General features: G+C 33.7%; 1 protein-coding gene across 1 annotated transcript in view; it reads left to right on the forward strand.

Moving 5' to 3' along the window:
- LOC139512047 (uncharacterized) overlaps positions 1–18,022 on the forward strand; it is a 64,160-nt gene that overhangs the window by 41,766 nt on the left and 4,372 nt on the right. Inside the window, exons 10-12 of the mRNA XM_071299363.1 lie at positions 13,355–13,483; positions 14,357–14,473; positions 15,629–16,777. Coding sequence (XP_071155464.1) covers positions 13,355–13,483; positions 14,357–14,473; positions 15,629–16,777 — 1,395 coding nt within the window. The remainder of the gene's footprint in view (positions 1–13,354; positions 13,484–14,356; positions 14,474–15,628; positions 16,778–18,022) is intronic.

Below are 18,022 nucleotides of genomic sequence, written 5' to 3' on the forward strand. Positions count from 1 at the left end.
AAATTGGTTTAATCTTAATGAGTTATTACATGTATTATTATTATTATAACTCGCAACTCAACTTTTGAAACTCGCAACTCGACTTTTGTAACTCACAACTCGACTTTAGTTACTCACAACTCAATACTTGCAACCCGACTTTCTTAACTCGCAACTCGAAACTCGATAACAAGTGAATCTCTTACGAATTGACGAAATGATGTCAGAGGCGGATTTAGAGGGGTGCAGCCGCCCTTTTTGGGGAGACAAACAATTGCTTGCTTATATAGGGAATCACTGAAGCTTTACTAGAGCGGGCCCCTCTTAGGCAGTCAGCGGGGCCCCACTTTCTGGATCCACCACTTGATGTTGCCATCAAAACTGTGTAACTTAATAACTTGTCTCCGGTTCAATTGTTATGAAATCTGTAACTTTTCTACAATGGTTATTTTATGGTTGCCATGGTCAGGGTTGTTTTGTTTTAAGGGGACAATCATTTGATGGGTTTTTTTTTGGGGGGGGGGGTTGACGAATAGATCTAATCATTTTGATCTGTTGCTACACAAGTTTATATTTTACTGCAGCAAAGCTGCATTTTTACTCTATTTAGTTCCTGCATTTTAAGTTGCAGAGAATTAATTTTCCTCATGCTCTGGGCATGTTGGGCAAAATAATTTCTTTCAAGTCTTATCAGCCTACAGAAAAGAGTTTCAAAAATCCATTTAAAAGAATTGGTTGTCATATTTTTTTTAGCCAACTTTGCTACATTCATAATTTGTATCCGTTATCATTGTCCGTTAACTTATCTAAAATTGTAAAAACTGTTTTTCTCTGCATACTAATGAGCTTAATTATTTTACCAAACTATGGAAACAGAAATCTTCATAGGGATATATAGATAAATGGATCCACAGAACTCTGTAGCTCACCTGCAGTTACTGCTGTTAGTGTAAAAGTGTGATGTTGACTTTAAAAGTGAGTATATTTATCAGTAAAATACAGAATTTAAAAAAAACATATATGTGTATAATACTCGATCCATAACTACGGATAATTAAAAAAAATTATAGCAATAACTAAAAAATATTCATAGATCTAATTTTAAGGGTAAAATTGGTTAACTTATATTTATAGCTCTTCATCTTTTATATACGCTTTGGATTTCAAATATTTTGGCCACGAGCATCACTGGAGAGACATGTATTGTCGAAATGCGCATCTGGTGCAGAAAAATTGGTACCGTTAATGTTATTATTAGAAATATCTTGTTCTAGTTTATCATGGAGACTGCAAATTGAATGATAAATTATAATATATACAGATAACAATCCTACGGCGTTAGCTATTTGTATTGAGCTTGATATTTTATATGGTAATTGACTTGAACTGGAGGCTTCATACCTTGTGGCTTATACATGTATAACGAAAGTCTGTATTATATCTGTTGGACTTGACCTCATTTTCAATGTCAAGCAACTGCTTGAAAACAAATTTCTATTTGTATCATGTTAATTTTTCACTCACCTATTAGTGAACTACCGAATTATACTATTAACCAGGTTTGTAATAACATAAGCAACAGGATGGATGCTACATTTATATGTGGAGCAGGATCAGCATACTCTTCAGGAGCATCGAAATCAAACCCATGGTGGGGTTCGTGTTGCTTAATAGTCATTAGTTTTCTATGCATCTTGTGTACGATTATTTGTCTAATTTGCACAGGTCATTGGTCAATGTTAAATTTTGTTTTTGTCTTTTTCTTTTAGCAATACTAATGAATGAAATGATTTTATGATTTAAATGTCTGTCTAGCAGGGTTCATCTGACGAGTCACCTTGACTTTTTTTTTCAAGGTTCATTGGTCGATATGTAATTTTCATGGTTAGGGCTGTTTCTTTTATGAGATAAGCAAAAGCAAAACTATATTACGTGTGTATAATGATTGTCAGCTAAACATGTCTTTCTGACTTAAATTGATTTATCTCACATTGACTTCATTTTCATGGATCTTTGACAATGTGTGATTTATGTGATACCTGTACTAAAACTATTTCCTTGGTCTATCAGCATAAAATAATTCGTGAATAGAAAAGTAGGCGAGACGTTACAGCTGAGCATTCTTGTTGCATCTTATAAGTTGTATTTGAGACATTATTGGTTAGAGCTTACAGGACTGACTTTTACTGTTGAGGACTAAGAGATTTGAACAACAAGAAAGAAATAAAGAAAGGTTGTATAAAACATGCTCACGACCAAAAACAATTCATATTTAACTTTCTATAATATTATCTAAAATGTGTTCAGTTACTGTTAAATTCTTGTGAAGACTCGATTCGTGTTCATTTCCCATCATGTGATACCAGTTATTCACTTTGATTTCATAGGTAGAAAATTTGTCTGTAGTTTAGATAAAGAATGATATCTTTGCTAGAAGTGTTACTGTTTTGTGGAGATTTAACTTACATTTCTTTTCATATTTAGAATATGTATTTTAATTGGATTCTGCCTTACTACCCTAAAAATTAGTCCAGCTTTTCATTCAAAATCTACTGCTGACAAAATTTTTATGCTATATTAAAACCACTCAAAGAACAATCAGAAGCAAAGTTCTTTTTTCTTGCCGTTGAATAGAAAATATCAGTGTTGGTAAAAAAAAGGAATGTGGTTATAATTTTCAATGATACAACTATAATAATTCACCAAAGTATTAGCACGGCCGACACTCGGCTAACCGAAAGATATAGGTCGGTTAATCTATATTGAGTATGCGGCTATATCGGCGGTGGGTCTGTTAATCGGGTTGGTTATACGTCTGTTAAGAGTAAAACTAACAATTTAATGTTAAACTCTGTTAAATATACAGATTTTTGGCATATTATGAGAATCACATCAAAAAAAGAAAAGTGTCTGACAAAATGATATCTATCATAGAATATTTTCCTACATTAAAAAAAATGCATAGCCTGCGCAATTTTATGTAAAACGAAAAGGCGCCTCGCAAGTATGCTTGTACTCATAGCAATATTTTAGATAAAAGGCCAAAAACCATTTTTAGATATGATTTAAAGGACACAAAGTAGTACTTTGGTTCTAAAAAATCAATTGTCATTGATAAATATTTCATAATTGTTATATAAGTTGAGTTATGCCACATTTTAATGAATATTAGGGAAATACAGTCCGTTAATAGGTTGGAAAATTTAAATCGTGTCAGTTAAGAGTTATTTAGCCACGGCAATAGTCTTAATATCTTGAGTTTATATTTTCACATTGAAAAAAAATGAGATTTACTTATGACGAAAACATTACAATACGGTGCAACAGTATCGTAAAAGAAAGAGCACTTTTATTTTTATTTTTTTTTACTGCATTTCATTAAAAGGGTGTATTACTTCAAATTAGCGTTATATGGACTGATTGGCAACTCGAATTCCCATGAATTTATTATTTACGCCAAGTTATCAATCAGCCTTATTTTTTTGTCTGTTCAAAATCTGTAACATCTATGAATCTGTCATTTGTTGCAATGCAGCTGGTTAAATTCAATGCGTTTTCTTTGACAATTTACTTAGGCTTTTCTACCTCAGGAATATAATACCTTATGCCGGCGTCACACATTGGCGGATAGACCGGCGAGCTCAGCACCAAACGTACAGAGAAATCTGACAAAGTCGGTATACGTTAGTTGCACGCCATAGGAATGCTTAGCAATCGTTTAATGCGCGTACACAAGTTTGAAGTACGTCAAAATACAAAGGTAAAATTGAGAAAGAAAAAGGGGAATGTGTCAAAGCGACAACAACCCGACCATAGAACAGGCAACAGACAAAGGCCATCAATGGGTCTTCAATGTAGAGAAACTCCCGTACCCGTAGGCGTCCTTCAGCTGGCCCCTTAAAAAATATGTATGCTAGTACAGTGATAATGGACGTCATAATAAACTCCGAAATATACACAAGAAACTAAAATTAAAAATCATATAAGACTAACAAAGGCCAGAGGCTCCTGAAATGGGACAGGCGCGAAATTGCGGAGGGGATAAACATGTTTATGAGATAACAACCCTCCTCCTATACCTCTAGCTACTGAAGGAAAGTAAATACGCTTGATGAACGCTACAACCCGAGGAAAGGAGTAGGTCCGGTAAGGACTCATTTTGGCCTCAAATTTCAGTTTTCATCTGACAAAAGATTTTGACCACCTTTTAAGTTCTTTAAAAGTGTTTATTTCACTTGATTCAATAAGTATAAATGAAAGATTTTAACTGATTTAGTCATAAAAACGATCCGATTCAAGCTCAAATATGAAATATCTCTCAAATATGCCAAAAAACGTCACTTTTTCAGATGGTTTTTGTCAAAAATGAAAGTTGCCGCATCCGTGTTCATCCACAACCTTTATATATGTTATGTATTATCATAAAATACAACTTACATTTCAATATTAAGGATGAACACGAATGCGGCCACTTTCGTTTTACATGGAAACCGTCTAAAATTTAACTAAAATGATAGAATTTTGAAGATTTCAGTACTTAAGCATGACTTAATGGTGCTACAACCCGATATATGTGCATTGTATTGTCAAAAACAGCCCATATTTATGTACCAGAAGCATTCAACTGTCCAATAAATAACTAAAAGTTAACATTTTAACAATTTTGTAAAACTGTTATATTTTTGGGCCAAAAAGGGGTCTTACCGGACCTACTCCTTTTTATGCAGCATAAAAACATACAACATACGCCAACATACGTTTCTTGAACGCCGGATAAAGTACGCTTCTAGTACGCCCAATACACGGTTAAAGCATATTGGCAGCGTAAATGATTTTTAACACGCCGGAGCTATACGCTGATGTGTGCCGGTATGAGTTGTATTTCCTCGATGCTTTTCAACTTTGTTTTTGGCCTTTTAAACATTTTTTTCGAGCGTGACTGATGATTTTTTCGTAGACGAAACGCGTTTCTGGCGGATATAAAGGCGCAAATATCAAATTTCAATCCTGGTATGTATGAGGAGTTTATTTCCGGTATGTATTTTTCTTTGTACCGAGTCATCATTCTCATTTTCTGCCGCCTAAGGAAATGCCAGTACCAAGTTCTAAACCGTGGTTCTGAACAAGAAATAGACATTAGTAAGTTTTGTTAATATTAGTGTTGGGTGCTGAAATTATGTGTAAGAAAAAGACAATTGTATATGCCTGTAAATCACAATAAATGCATAATATTAATTATATTTTTTGAGTAGTGATGTATTCCTACGATATCGTAAGTCATTTAGCCGACTTGCAATCCACAAACATATAAAAAAAGAAGATGTGGTATGATTGCCAATGAGACGACTACCCACAAAAAGACCAAAATGAAACAAACATTAAAAACGATAGGTCACCAAATGGCCTTCGACAATGAGCAAAGCTAATACCGCATAGTCAGCTATAAAAGACCCCGATAAGACTATGTAAAATAATTCAAACAAGAAAACTAACAGCCTTATTTATGTAAAAAAGTTCTTGTGCTTGTTTTTCTATCTAGTGACCTTCAAGGTGGTGTAGAGAAAGGTTGATGTTGAAATGTTTGTCTATATTTGTTTGCATTATAAACATATTTGATTTTCAGTTCATTTGATAAAAAAAGTTAAAACATTACGAAGTTTATCTCTGATTTATGTACTTGTTAACTATGTAAATGACAAATTGGTGCCATTCATATCAATGAAACAGAATCCACATGAGATATATGCGACCATACTTTGATGAAATTAATATTTCTTTGATTTTACACTTTTTAAAATCACTTCTATCAATTTTCAGATGCCATTGTCTAAACTTATGTTTCATTGTTCATGTGTTGTTTCCATCTATTATTCTAGCCACTAATCTTGAGCCTATCTCTTTATTCAGATAACACCCCATATAGCAATTAAATTATACTTGTAATGTCATTCATAACTCTTAACAGACCAATTAATAGACCGAGTTTTATACATCCGACCCATTAACAGACCATAATTTTATCAAAAAATGGATTTATGTCACCAAAATACAATTTTTCGTGTAGGTTTTTCACATATTGATGTTAATATGGTAAACAAACATAATGCCCGTCTTTTTTTAGATGTTCAAAAGATGATCAAAGATTGCATACAAGTAAACTCAACCAACTTGTCATTTTTGTGTACATTTTGTGTGTGTAAAATGTGTATAAATTTACTGATGAGTAATTCGCCTTTTCATTTTATAGATTGTTTATTGAAGCTAGAAAAAAGATAATTACACCACTGGATTCAGTACTCCAAATCATTTTGTCAGACATGAATAGTTTTTATGATATAAATATAATTAAAAAGTTATACAATGAAACAGTCTAACCTTGCACTGATTTTCACGATAACATCTGATTAACAGACTTTAGCCAACCCGATTAACAGACCCTCTGCCGATATAGCCGCATACTCAATATAGATTAACCGACCTATTTCTCGGTTAGCCGAGTGTCGGCCGTGATTAGGTAGATATACACAATTGTAGTCGACTGAACGGCCTTGATAGAGTGAGTAAAAGTCGCTATAAAAGGTTTAAACATGTGAAATATGAATATGAAACAATTCATATCAGAATATTAACTGCCTAATGTATAACAAACCAATAGACCACTTTCGAGTTCATCCGTCACCGGAAAAAACTCGTCAATTATACGCGCCTTTATCACCGTCATTTGTGCGTTTAGGGGCGTCGTCACTTCCTTCCAATGTTGAGCGAGTGGTTGGAAAACTATAATTCTATATTGTACGAATTATTCGGCAAATTGAATTCTCAAAATTGACAATCAACACTACTGTTATTAGGGAATTGTCAGTAAGTACCTACAGAGCAACCATTATTTCTAGTTTATCCTGCACAAAGACGATCACTAAGACGCTTGATGAACGTAAATAGTGCAGGGATACAGGCGACCCCCTCTATCTGGTAAATGACGTCATAAAGGCGTGCATAATTGACGAGTTTTTGCCGGTGACGGATGAACTCGAAAGTGGTCTATTCTTCGGCGAGCCCTTAACAGGTCTTTCAAATAATCTGGTATTATAATCTAGTTTATACCTACTCGTGAAGAAGTTTCTTACGGTAATTTTTATTTAAGAATTGAATGCTTCTTTTTGTAAATTTATTGGGGTGTAAAAGCGTTGACCAAAGTACATTTTGTATGAAGCGCGGAAATACTTATAATTACATTTTTTTAGCTATGATCGTGAAAACACGAATTTTACAATTTTTGTATTTTATTCACCTGTGCACTTTATTGTTGGACCACGTGTTATCATGAATGAAAAGTTTTATTGAGTGATGCAATTGCTTACGGAATAACACGTGGTGTGCAGTTAGCCTATCGAAATAAAGTATTATAATGAAACATACATCTAATGTAATTATAAAGTTATGAAAATCAAACAAAGGAATATGAATTCTGATCCACTTGTTTAACACCTATTTTTTTTAACTGGGTCTATTTTAAAACACCTTAAACAGGATTTTGTTTTACAATTTCAACTTGAAACATGTTGCATTATAGTTTTAGGAAATTTATTCGCGATGATGTATCTTTGAATACATGTATTTTCCCCTTTATTTCCTTACAACTTTGTCTTAATTTGAACAGCTACAGCTCAATTTGTATTTTCTTTATAAGGGGTTTGTGATTTATTGATTGTTGGTTGCTTTACATCCAGTGGCAAATATTTCATGTTCAGAACGGTAAGAGGTTTGTGTAATACATGCCCCACTACTCACCGATTGAACATCCCTGCAGTGTTTCAAATGCATGATATCATAATGACTTTGCATTTACAACTTAACACCACTTTGTGCAGATATTTTGTATTTTATAAATTCCTTAAACGTTTTGTGGAAATTCGCCAACCGTTTCATTAAAAAATGACGATAGTAAAATTATCACCGATGATCGATGGGTCTTTTCTCTATTTAAGATAACAATGCTAGGGGTTCTCTAAAAATATTTATGGCGTTTTTATATCAAATCTGTTGGATGTGTACCTACTACTCTACGGAGGTATCTTTTTTTCCGGGAGGGGGAGGGGGCAAGGATTCAATTTGAAAACAGACAGGACAGGTGTGTCGAGATTAGAAAAATGACAGAATGAGCAACTTCACACAAAATAGGCAGGATGACAATTCATGTCAAACAAGGCTGAATAAACTAATAAAAAGTCCGGATTGAATAGGGCGATAAAAAGGCAAGACATATAACAAAAATGTTAAAGCCCGCAATTCTTTTCATTAGCCTGTCCTAAGTCAGGGGCCTGTAGTTCAGTGGTGGGCGTTAGCTTCTGTCTGTCATATGTGTTCTTCGAAAATGTTTACCCCTACAGACGCCACCAACTTAGAAGCTTAACCACGAGTAGAAAGAAGAAAATGTAAAAAAAAGAATTTTCTAGATCAGAGTGTTGGATATATGTCGAACGCGCTATAAAGCACTTAAAAACTTTCAGTCATTGGAAGCTTATGAAGACACCCGAGAGAGAAAAATCAACCAGACTATAGAGCTCTTTGTATGATTAGTGGAGCGACAGAATGAACTTTTTCAGGAACTGTAATACAACAATAAAACTAATATCTATTTAGCTTAATATGATTATATTATCAATCTATAATCGAATGAACTTGTATAACTCTCAGCTCCCCCCTTTTCTAGCCCACCCACTTCTGCACGAATACACTTTTCATGTCTTATGATAGCCAGAAATAATATCACAAAAGCAATTATCATCATAGGATGTTACATTAAGATGTTCTAGATAAATGTGATTTGAATTTCCCAAGACGCACAAGATTAAAAGTTTACCTGTTTAAATTATAATCAATGTTTTGACACCGTCCCTTAATTTAAAGTCTAATTTGTCAACCTCAGCGTCGAGAATATACCTTTTCGTAACATGTCTAATGAACCAACCACAGCCACTAGACTACAGGTTCCTGACTTGATCCAAGGTTAATGTTAAAAAAATATCTTGAAACGTGTGCTTATTCTTTTAAATAACTTTGAAATTATTATTGATAACAAACTGTCATGATATCAGAAGAATCTTTTCTATCTATAGGAGAAATGTGAACTATATTAAAGACTTCATTGCATTTCAAGTGCTACAAGAAAGTATGAAAGAGTAACAGTTTTAATATAGACGACTGCATATATAATCTACATATTTAGTTCTATTAATAAAACATGGAGATGTGGTATGCCTCCCAACTAACAACAACAGAACAAGGATACTATAATATATAACCATAATGTTTAACGTCAGACGTCGACAAAATCGGTTCAAGTCGGACAAAGTCATGTTATAGATACGTCTTAGTTTGATGAACGATATTCTGACATTGTGCTTTACATCTAGATGACATCTAATTTTTTGTGTCGGAGCTATTCAGAACTTCTTGTATGGTGTTGACTGCTTAATATTGAAAAACTGTATTGGTGACCTCTGTCTGGTGGTTTTGTATTTGTTGCTTATGTGATTGAATTTGACTGTCTTTATGCCAGCTCCTTTTCCGTCTTTCAAATGAATCAACAATAAAAACATCATTGCACATGGAAAGCTGTAACAGTCTTCTTGATAACTAGCGAAACTAATCGTCAGGAAAAAAACCCAACCCCGCACTGGTCTACGCCAAAAACATTGAATAACACCAATTATAACATACAACAAATAACGACAATCAAAAATGAAAAGTCGTGGCTTGAAAAAGGCACATAAAGAATGTGGTCATAAAGTTCATCAAAAGAATCATCTTTAATGTATTAATGTGTTGAAATGAAAGAATACATAGTCTTGTGTACAATTTGGAAATTAGTATGGCGTTCATTATCACTGAACTAGTATATACATGTATTTGTTTAGGGGCCAGCTGAAGGACGCCTCCGGGTGCGGGAATTTCTCGCTACATTGAAGACCTGTTGGTGACCTTCTGCTGTTGTTTTTTATTTGGTCGGGTTGTTGTCTCTTTGACACATTCCCCATTTCCATTCTCAATTTTATAGTCATGGAGTTTAAAAATAAAATTCTTGTTTTTATCCCAAACCAACTTATGATATTTGTTGATGATTCATTTTTATTGATTTTTGATTGCTTTATGTCCAGTGGCAAATATTTCACGATAGTAGGTCTTGTAATAATAGAGGCCAATCGGAATATTATCGGGATGATGATCAGGGGGAATTTCGACTTCCACTGGAAAATAAAGGTGTATAAGTAAAGGACAGAAATTTTGCCGTGCAACAGGAGAGTTGTTGCAAGGGTTCTTAACGTGCAGAGATCTTGTCACTCTCTTTACATGAGGCATTGAATTTAACCTCGATATATGCATTCTGACAGGACGTAGCTGCAAACTTGATACATCTTTCACAGCCCGACGGACGCCCCACTTTGGCAAGCTTTTTACTGCCGGTCGGAACAGGACCAAGTGAGCATATTTCTATTCCCAACTCACCATTGGGGCTTATGATATTTGTGATAGCAAAAAGTAGTTTTTTATTTGGTCTTGAATTTGACTTCAACTTTCTGTACTTAAAAATGACTGAAATTTTCAGTACTGAAAAATTACTGAAATTTTCAGTACTGGAAAAGTACTGAAATTTTCAGTACTAAAAAATGACTATAATTTTCAGTACTGAAAAATGACTAAAATTTTCAGTACTGAAAATTGACTGAAATTTTCAGACTGAAAAATGACTGAAAAATGGCAGAAATTTTCAGTACTGAAAAATTACTGAAATTTTCAGTTCTGAAAAATGACTGAAAAATGACTGAAATTTTTAGTACTGAAAAAGACTGAAATTTTCAGTACTGTAAACAACTTTTTCTCAACATTACTTAAAATGATATAAAATTTAATGTACTGAATAGTGTTGTTTCCTAAAAGTACTGTTTAGATAGTGGCATTTTATGTACTGATTAGTAATGATTCCTAAAAGTACTGTTTAGATAGTGGCATTTTATGTACTGATTAGTAATGTTTCCTAAAAGTACTGTTTATATAGCGGCATTTAATGTACTGATTAGTAATGTTTCCTAAAAGTACTGTGTATATAGAGGCATTTAATGTACATGTAAACGCTAGTCAAATTGTTGGTAGTGTATAAAAAACCAAAAGGTCTATTTATACAAATTATTAAGGTCAGTGGTAAAAACTGGATAACCCTATCTAATATAAGTTGTCCTCCTTATACTGTGAGAGTATTTGATAGCTGGAATCGACATCTACTGCAAGATACTAAAAGAGCCATCTTTGCTATGGTGGATAGAAATAGCAAGGGTCAGGTTTTTGTTGATTTGTGTCAGTTCCAATAAACAGAGGAATAATGCAGATAGTGGGTTGTTTGCTGTAGCGTCTATGGTAGCAGTTGCTTATGGAATAAATCCTTCAAAACTTAACTGGAATACAAGGCGTTTAAGACTTCATTTAATACAAGGCTTCAACCAGTTACATATGAAACCATTTCCACTTCATCAAGATTCGTCTCCAAGAGTATTGCCACAGAAAGCTTACACCTTGACTGTTTGTATGTCGTGCAAGCATATGTTTTGTGGTTATGTTTGGGTTGTCTCCTTTCTATAAATTAAACTTTTAAGAATTACTAGTCAAGTCATTTGATTTTTTGGTGAAGAGATAGCTTTTAAGCTAGCTAATGATCTATACCAATGCTCAGACGTTTATCTCTACCACTTATAAAAATGTATATATGAATATATATGTTTTGAATACTGAAACGGTCATTTTAAACTGAACACTTCTTAAACGCCTGAATTCACCTCAAGGATAATTGTCAAAATCCTTTTTTCAATTATGCAGTATGTGTTCATTACCCTGGCCTCCGTCAGTACTTGTTCTGATATATTAGGAGACGAACGCCATGCGTTTAATTCAGTAGCTTCAAGAACGTTTTTGTACAAAACAGTACAGCGATAAAGTGGTTGTTTGAGAACTTTCCGTAGCTTTAAGTGCCGGGTAAATCTATTTGTTTTGGCACAAAAAGTGTTTGTGCAGATAAATATTTATGTGGATACTAAAAATTTCCAGAGTATTTTTTTAGAGTACATGTACATACAATCTAAGACTCTCTCACCTTGCAATAGTATCAACACATTTGAATTTTCTTCACTTTACACAAGTAGTTGTTTCCAAACGTAGATTCAAATATCTTGTCTTGGAAAGGGATAAAAAAATCCTACTGTGTAAAGAATCACGCTGATTCAAACAAAAAATTCTCAGAAACTGACATCATCAAACTGCCTGATTTCTTGATTGACAACATATTCGTTACGTTTGGAGGACGTAATTTTTTAAAAGACTGTCAGAATTCCAATGGGAACCAATTGTGCCCCTCTTCTTTCCGACTTGTTTGTTTATTATTATGAGGCTGACTTCATACAGGAAATTCTTAGAAAGAAAGTTAGCAATATCCTTTAACTTTCCGTTCCGCTAAATAGATGATGGTCTTTCACTAAATAATACAAAATTTGGTGACTATGTTGAACGAATCTAATCGATCGAACTAGAGATAAAGGCTACTACAGATATAGTTAAGTCTGCCACATGTCTTGACTTACATCTAAAACTTGACAATGAGGGTCGGTTGAAAACAAAACTTAACGACAAACAAGATGATTTCAGCTTCCCAATTGTGAATTTTCCATTTCTATAAAGCAACATTCCAGCAGCGCCTGCATACGGAGTATATGTCTTGCAAATGATATAATCCCGGGCTTGTATTTCATATCATGATGTCCTTGAGAGGTTGCTGCACACAAGGAAACTATTAAACCAAGAGTTTCAGATGGTGAAGTTGAAATCATCCCACGTAAATGTTACGGATGCCATCCCGAGTTGGCTAACCGTTATTGAATTACCGTTTCGCAGATGAATTACATCTGTATCAATAATACATATGTAAACACAAAGATGTGACAGAATAGCAGAAGGTGTATAAGTTAGGTGTACCCACATAGTGCATCACCGCTATGAATTAATGTGACAGTATACGATTTTTTTTGTTACGGTCATCCATATATGCTCTTAGTTTCGTCTATGCTCAACATCAATAACGTAAAAAAATGCAATTTTCTTTCAGCCTAAACAAATTGTACTCTGACAGTGCATATAATTATGTATTGGTTATCACCAAGTTTTACTTATATAAGATATTATGTATGATTCAGCAAAGAAAAACTGCGCACTTTTCAAATGTAACCCTGATATTGAAGTCAGTCAATATATTCGCATTTGCCAAATATTTTGTACATCATATCAATGAATAACCTACATTTGAATTTACATTTATTTGATGTTCATGTAGAAAACAGTGTGAAGCACCACCAAATAAGGATACGATGCGACCAAGGTATTCCGATTAAAACGATTAAGGATGGTATGAAACTAAGGCTTCATAGCGAAGGACAACTTCAGACTCTAACAAAGCCGACAGGTATTTCACTAGTCAAACACCATAAAAGTACCAAGCCATTACGAAATTTATATGTTTCCCTTTCATTGCCATTTCAAAGCATAGAGTTTAGTAAAAATGAATATATAAGCAACAGTTTTACTACAAACATATTTTTTTTTACATATTTATGATTTTTTTTCAGTACATTTTGTATTTTCATTATTGGTATATCCTTTAGATTAAAAGCTGCTGCACATATTTAAGTATTGCTTACAATATTGAAAGATGAGGCTTGTTGGCATTTTTTTTTAAATGTTTATGTAAGACTTAATTAAAAAAGATAAAAACTTATGTCTGACATTTTTTTTTTAAATATTAAAGAGGTTATAATAGTGGTGTTAACATACTTTCTTTTATCATTCTTATTGAGTGACTGAAATTAATGTTTCAACATTATTGTTTATGTTTTAAAAAAACACCCGTAATGAACGATGCTTTGTTTTCGCAATTGGAACAATATATTATTATAGTCTCGTTAACACTGTTACAAGTGCAACAGATGGAATCCATCTTCTTGATATGGTTAAAGTTAAATTATATATAACGTTACAGAAACTGAAACAATTTCAACAGATTTTAGGTAATATCAAATTTTGACACACAACCATCGATATACATTTTGCCTTGTCAAACTAATTTGGACGATGATATTTACTTTTGCAAAACGTTAATTGAAATGAGATAAACTCGAACAAAGCCTTATTCAACAACCTCTGGTGTATGCGTAAATAATAAGTATAATGCAGTCCGTATAGTAAACAGAGTACAATGTAATTTGACCAAAATATACTTTTAGTACATGTTTTACCTTAATACGTCAACCGAGACCTACGATGAATATTCATTTTAAAGGGTCGTGGGTTTCAAAACTTGTTATTTGTTGTGATGGAAGAATGGTGAATATTGATTCGTCATGCAAAAGCACAAGTATAAGCACTGACAATATTAATCTGTTAAAGATAAAGAAGGGTGAGTAACATACATTTTAGAGATATATATGCTATCCAAACATGATAATCTATAAAGTAAATGTATTAACCTAAATCTTAGATAATACACAAAATATTACAAACAGCTCCTTTCTGAAAATATTATTCGGCTATGCTATTTATATGGTGATTCATTTACTAGCAATAACTAGTGGAAGGTAAAATAATTTTGCAAGGCTTACATAGCAATCCGTCTTGCTTATTTTTCGATTCCCTCAGTTTTACAACAATTGAAATGAGTAAGCTGTCCTTTCATCTTATTTTAGTTTAGAATTGAACTATCTGTTGGGACAAGGAGACTGCAATATAAGAATGTCAAGCAATAAAATTTCTTCTTTTCACTGTTCAGTTCGCCATGTCTAAATCAAAGAGGCTTCGAACTTGCCCTTAAAAACCCTTAACAAGTTTATAACGCGTTGTAAGGCGCATGATAATGCCGGGTGTCCGTCCGACCATTCATCCGCCAACATCGGTCCGTCCGTCAATCCGCCCGTCTGGTCTTGATACCGCTCTCACATGATAAAATTGAGAAAGGAAATGGGGAATATGTCAAAGCGACAACAACCCGACCACAGACCAAACAACAGTCGAAAGGCCACCAATGGGTCTTTAATGTAGCGAGACTTCCTGCACCTGTAGGTGTCCTTCAGCTGGCCCCTAAAATATGTTTACTAGCACAGTGATAATGGACGTGATACCAAACTCTGAATTATACACAAGAAACTAAAATTAGAAATCATACAAGACTAACAAAGGCCAGAGGCTCCTGACTTGGGAAAGGCGCAAAACTGCGGTGGGATTAAACGTGTTTATGAGATCTCAACCCTCCCCCTATACCTATAGCCAATGTAGAAAGTAAACGCATAACAATACGCACATTAAAGTTCAGTTCAACAAGCATGCGTTTTAAAACCAATATAATACAATACTTAGTCAAATGATAGTGTTTAAAAATGCAATTTGTGTATGTCTTATTATTATTGCTTATTCTATAGGTTAATTTCGTTCATGTGAGTTAAAAAATCGCAGAAATACTGTTAAGTTGAATAATCTTAAATTTGTAAGATTTTTATTTTTATATGATTATGGCAGCTATATATATATAAATTTCATGTGCTAATTTCTATGCCCTTAGATTCATCGAACTATCTGCAGGCATTGCTTGGCAATACAGATAAGGAATTTGAGATACTAATGACTTTGTCGACACTACTTAAGATTAACCGTATCAAACCAGAAGACTGGCTTGTACCTGTAATTAAACATCAGCACCAGATGGCGTGTTATATGCTTTTGGCCTATATGAATGAACCAAACACAAACAAAGAAGATGCTATAACTAACGCCTTGAAAATGGCTATTGAGAAAAATGATAAAAATATTACAAATACTTTATGTTGGTTTATCATCAGGGAATATTTCAAATGTGTATCATTCCAAATTGACGGATTACTTGATGTTTGGCCAGCTATGGTTTGTAAAAAGTTAAACTGTCACGAGTTTGACCAATGTTCAAAAGACGTTGTTGTCGTAGTTGAGATGGTGAAATCTGCAAAATACTTGCCTAAACAATTCTGGAATATACCAATAGAGTATCTGTCTCAAAATGACGTAATACAAATTGAAACCAAACATTCGAGTAAGAATACAAATGTCGATGTATCAATACACGATTGTTTCCCTGAAAAATTCGAAATCGATGGAAATCTTGCTTCAAACTTATTTGAAAAGCACAGTAAGTTGACATTTATTTGCAAGTCGATTTACACATCAAAAGATTGTGTAAAAGTATATCATCCGTGTGTTCAATTATTCTGCAGAAGAAAAGGTTTAATTCCCATAAAAGAAAATCATTTCCCCAAATTTATAAATAATGTTAAAACAAACATCTTGGAAGGGGAACCCGTCTTCGCAAGTAGGATACGAGCTGGCGAACAAATAAAATCAACATACTACACAGGCACACTTGGAGGATTTGTTAAAATTATGGGGGATATTACATTTATAACTTGCGCACATGTGGTGGTGAACAAGGACGTTATCAGTGGACGAAAGCTCAGCATACCAAACAATGAATCTACACATATAGAATGTGTACAAATTTCACCGAGTTCTATAGATACTTTTCGTTGTGGTAAATTACGCTATATTGAGTTCAAAACAGATAGACCAGGAGAAACCAGCATTGATGCCGCACTTATTGCATTATCAGAGGGTATAGGAATTGATAATGATGACTTCATTGCGAACAGAAGAAGTAATAAACATTCCTTAAAGTTACTTGGTATGTAAATGTACTTGTTAGATAAGTGTCAACAGCAATATTTCTTAAGTCAGTTTAGACGTCACGTCAAGTATTTTTGTTATTCAAAACTAATGTTGATGAAATGAAATAAACATCTTTAAATGGCGAAAGTGCTAGTTCACGGCCGGTACTCGGCTAACCGAGAGATTGGTCGGTCAATCTATATTGAATATGCGACTATATCGGCGGTTGGTCTGTTAATCGGGTTGGCTTAAGTCTGTTATCAGTTGTAATTATTTATTTCCAGCTTCGATAAATGATCTATAAAATGAAAAAGCGGACTACTCATCAATAAATTAATACATATTTTACACACACAAAATGTACACAAAATAGACATGTTCGTTGAATTTACTTGCATGCAATATTTTGAACATCGAAAAAAGACAGGCATTATGTTTGTTAACCATATTAATATCATTGTGTGAAAAATCTACACGAAAAGGTGTCTTTTGGTGACATTAATCAATTTTTATTTGAAACCTGGTCTGTTAATTGGTCAGATGTATTAAACCCGGTCTGTTAATGGGTCTGTTAAGAGTTATGAATTGCAATAATATTTTAATTTTATTGCTATATGGGATGTTATCGGATTAAATAGGTAGGCTCAAGACGAGCGGCTTAAATATACGGAAACAACACATGAGCAATGAAAAATAAAATATACGAAAACAACACATGAGCAATGAACAATTCAGACAATGGAAATTGAAAATTGATAAAAATGGTTTCAAAAAGTGTAATATTAAAATAAAATAAATTTCATCCAAGAATGGTCGCATATATTATGTGGATTATGTTTAATTGTCATGAATGACACCAATGTGTCATCTACATTCGTAACCAGTATATAAAACAGAGATAAACGTCGTAATCTAACTAAATATCAGTAAGTAACATATATTGGGATGCTAGAATATAAAGAACAGGGAATAAACAAGAAGTAATTGTAACAGGATGCTGTTACGAAGTCTCCCAAACAAAGCTCCGATAACTCCCCATTTATATGGTCTCATATATAGATATAGGAAGATGTGGTGTGAGTGCCAATGAGACAACTCTCCATCCAAATAACAATTTAAAAATTAAACCATTATAGGTTAAAGTACGGCCTTCAACAAGGAGCCTTGGCTCACTCGTTTGATTGGATTTTTTGTCCCATACAAGAATATATATGGCTTACGAGTAGGGAATCTCCACCGTTTACAAGTTTTCAAACAGGAG

The sequence above is a fragment of the Mytilus edulis genome, chromosome 2, assembly GCF_963676685.1.
Source record: "Mytilus edulis chromosome 2, xbMytEdul2.2, whole genome shotgun sequence".
Lineage (NCBI taxonomy): Eukaryota > Metazoa > Mollusca > Bivalvia > Mytilida > Mytilidae > Mytilus > Mytilus edulis.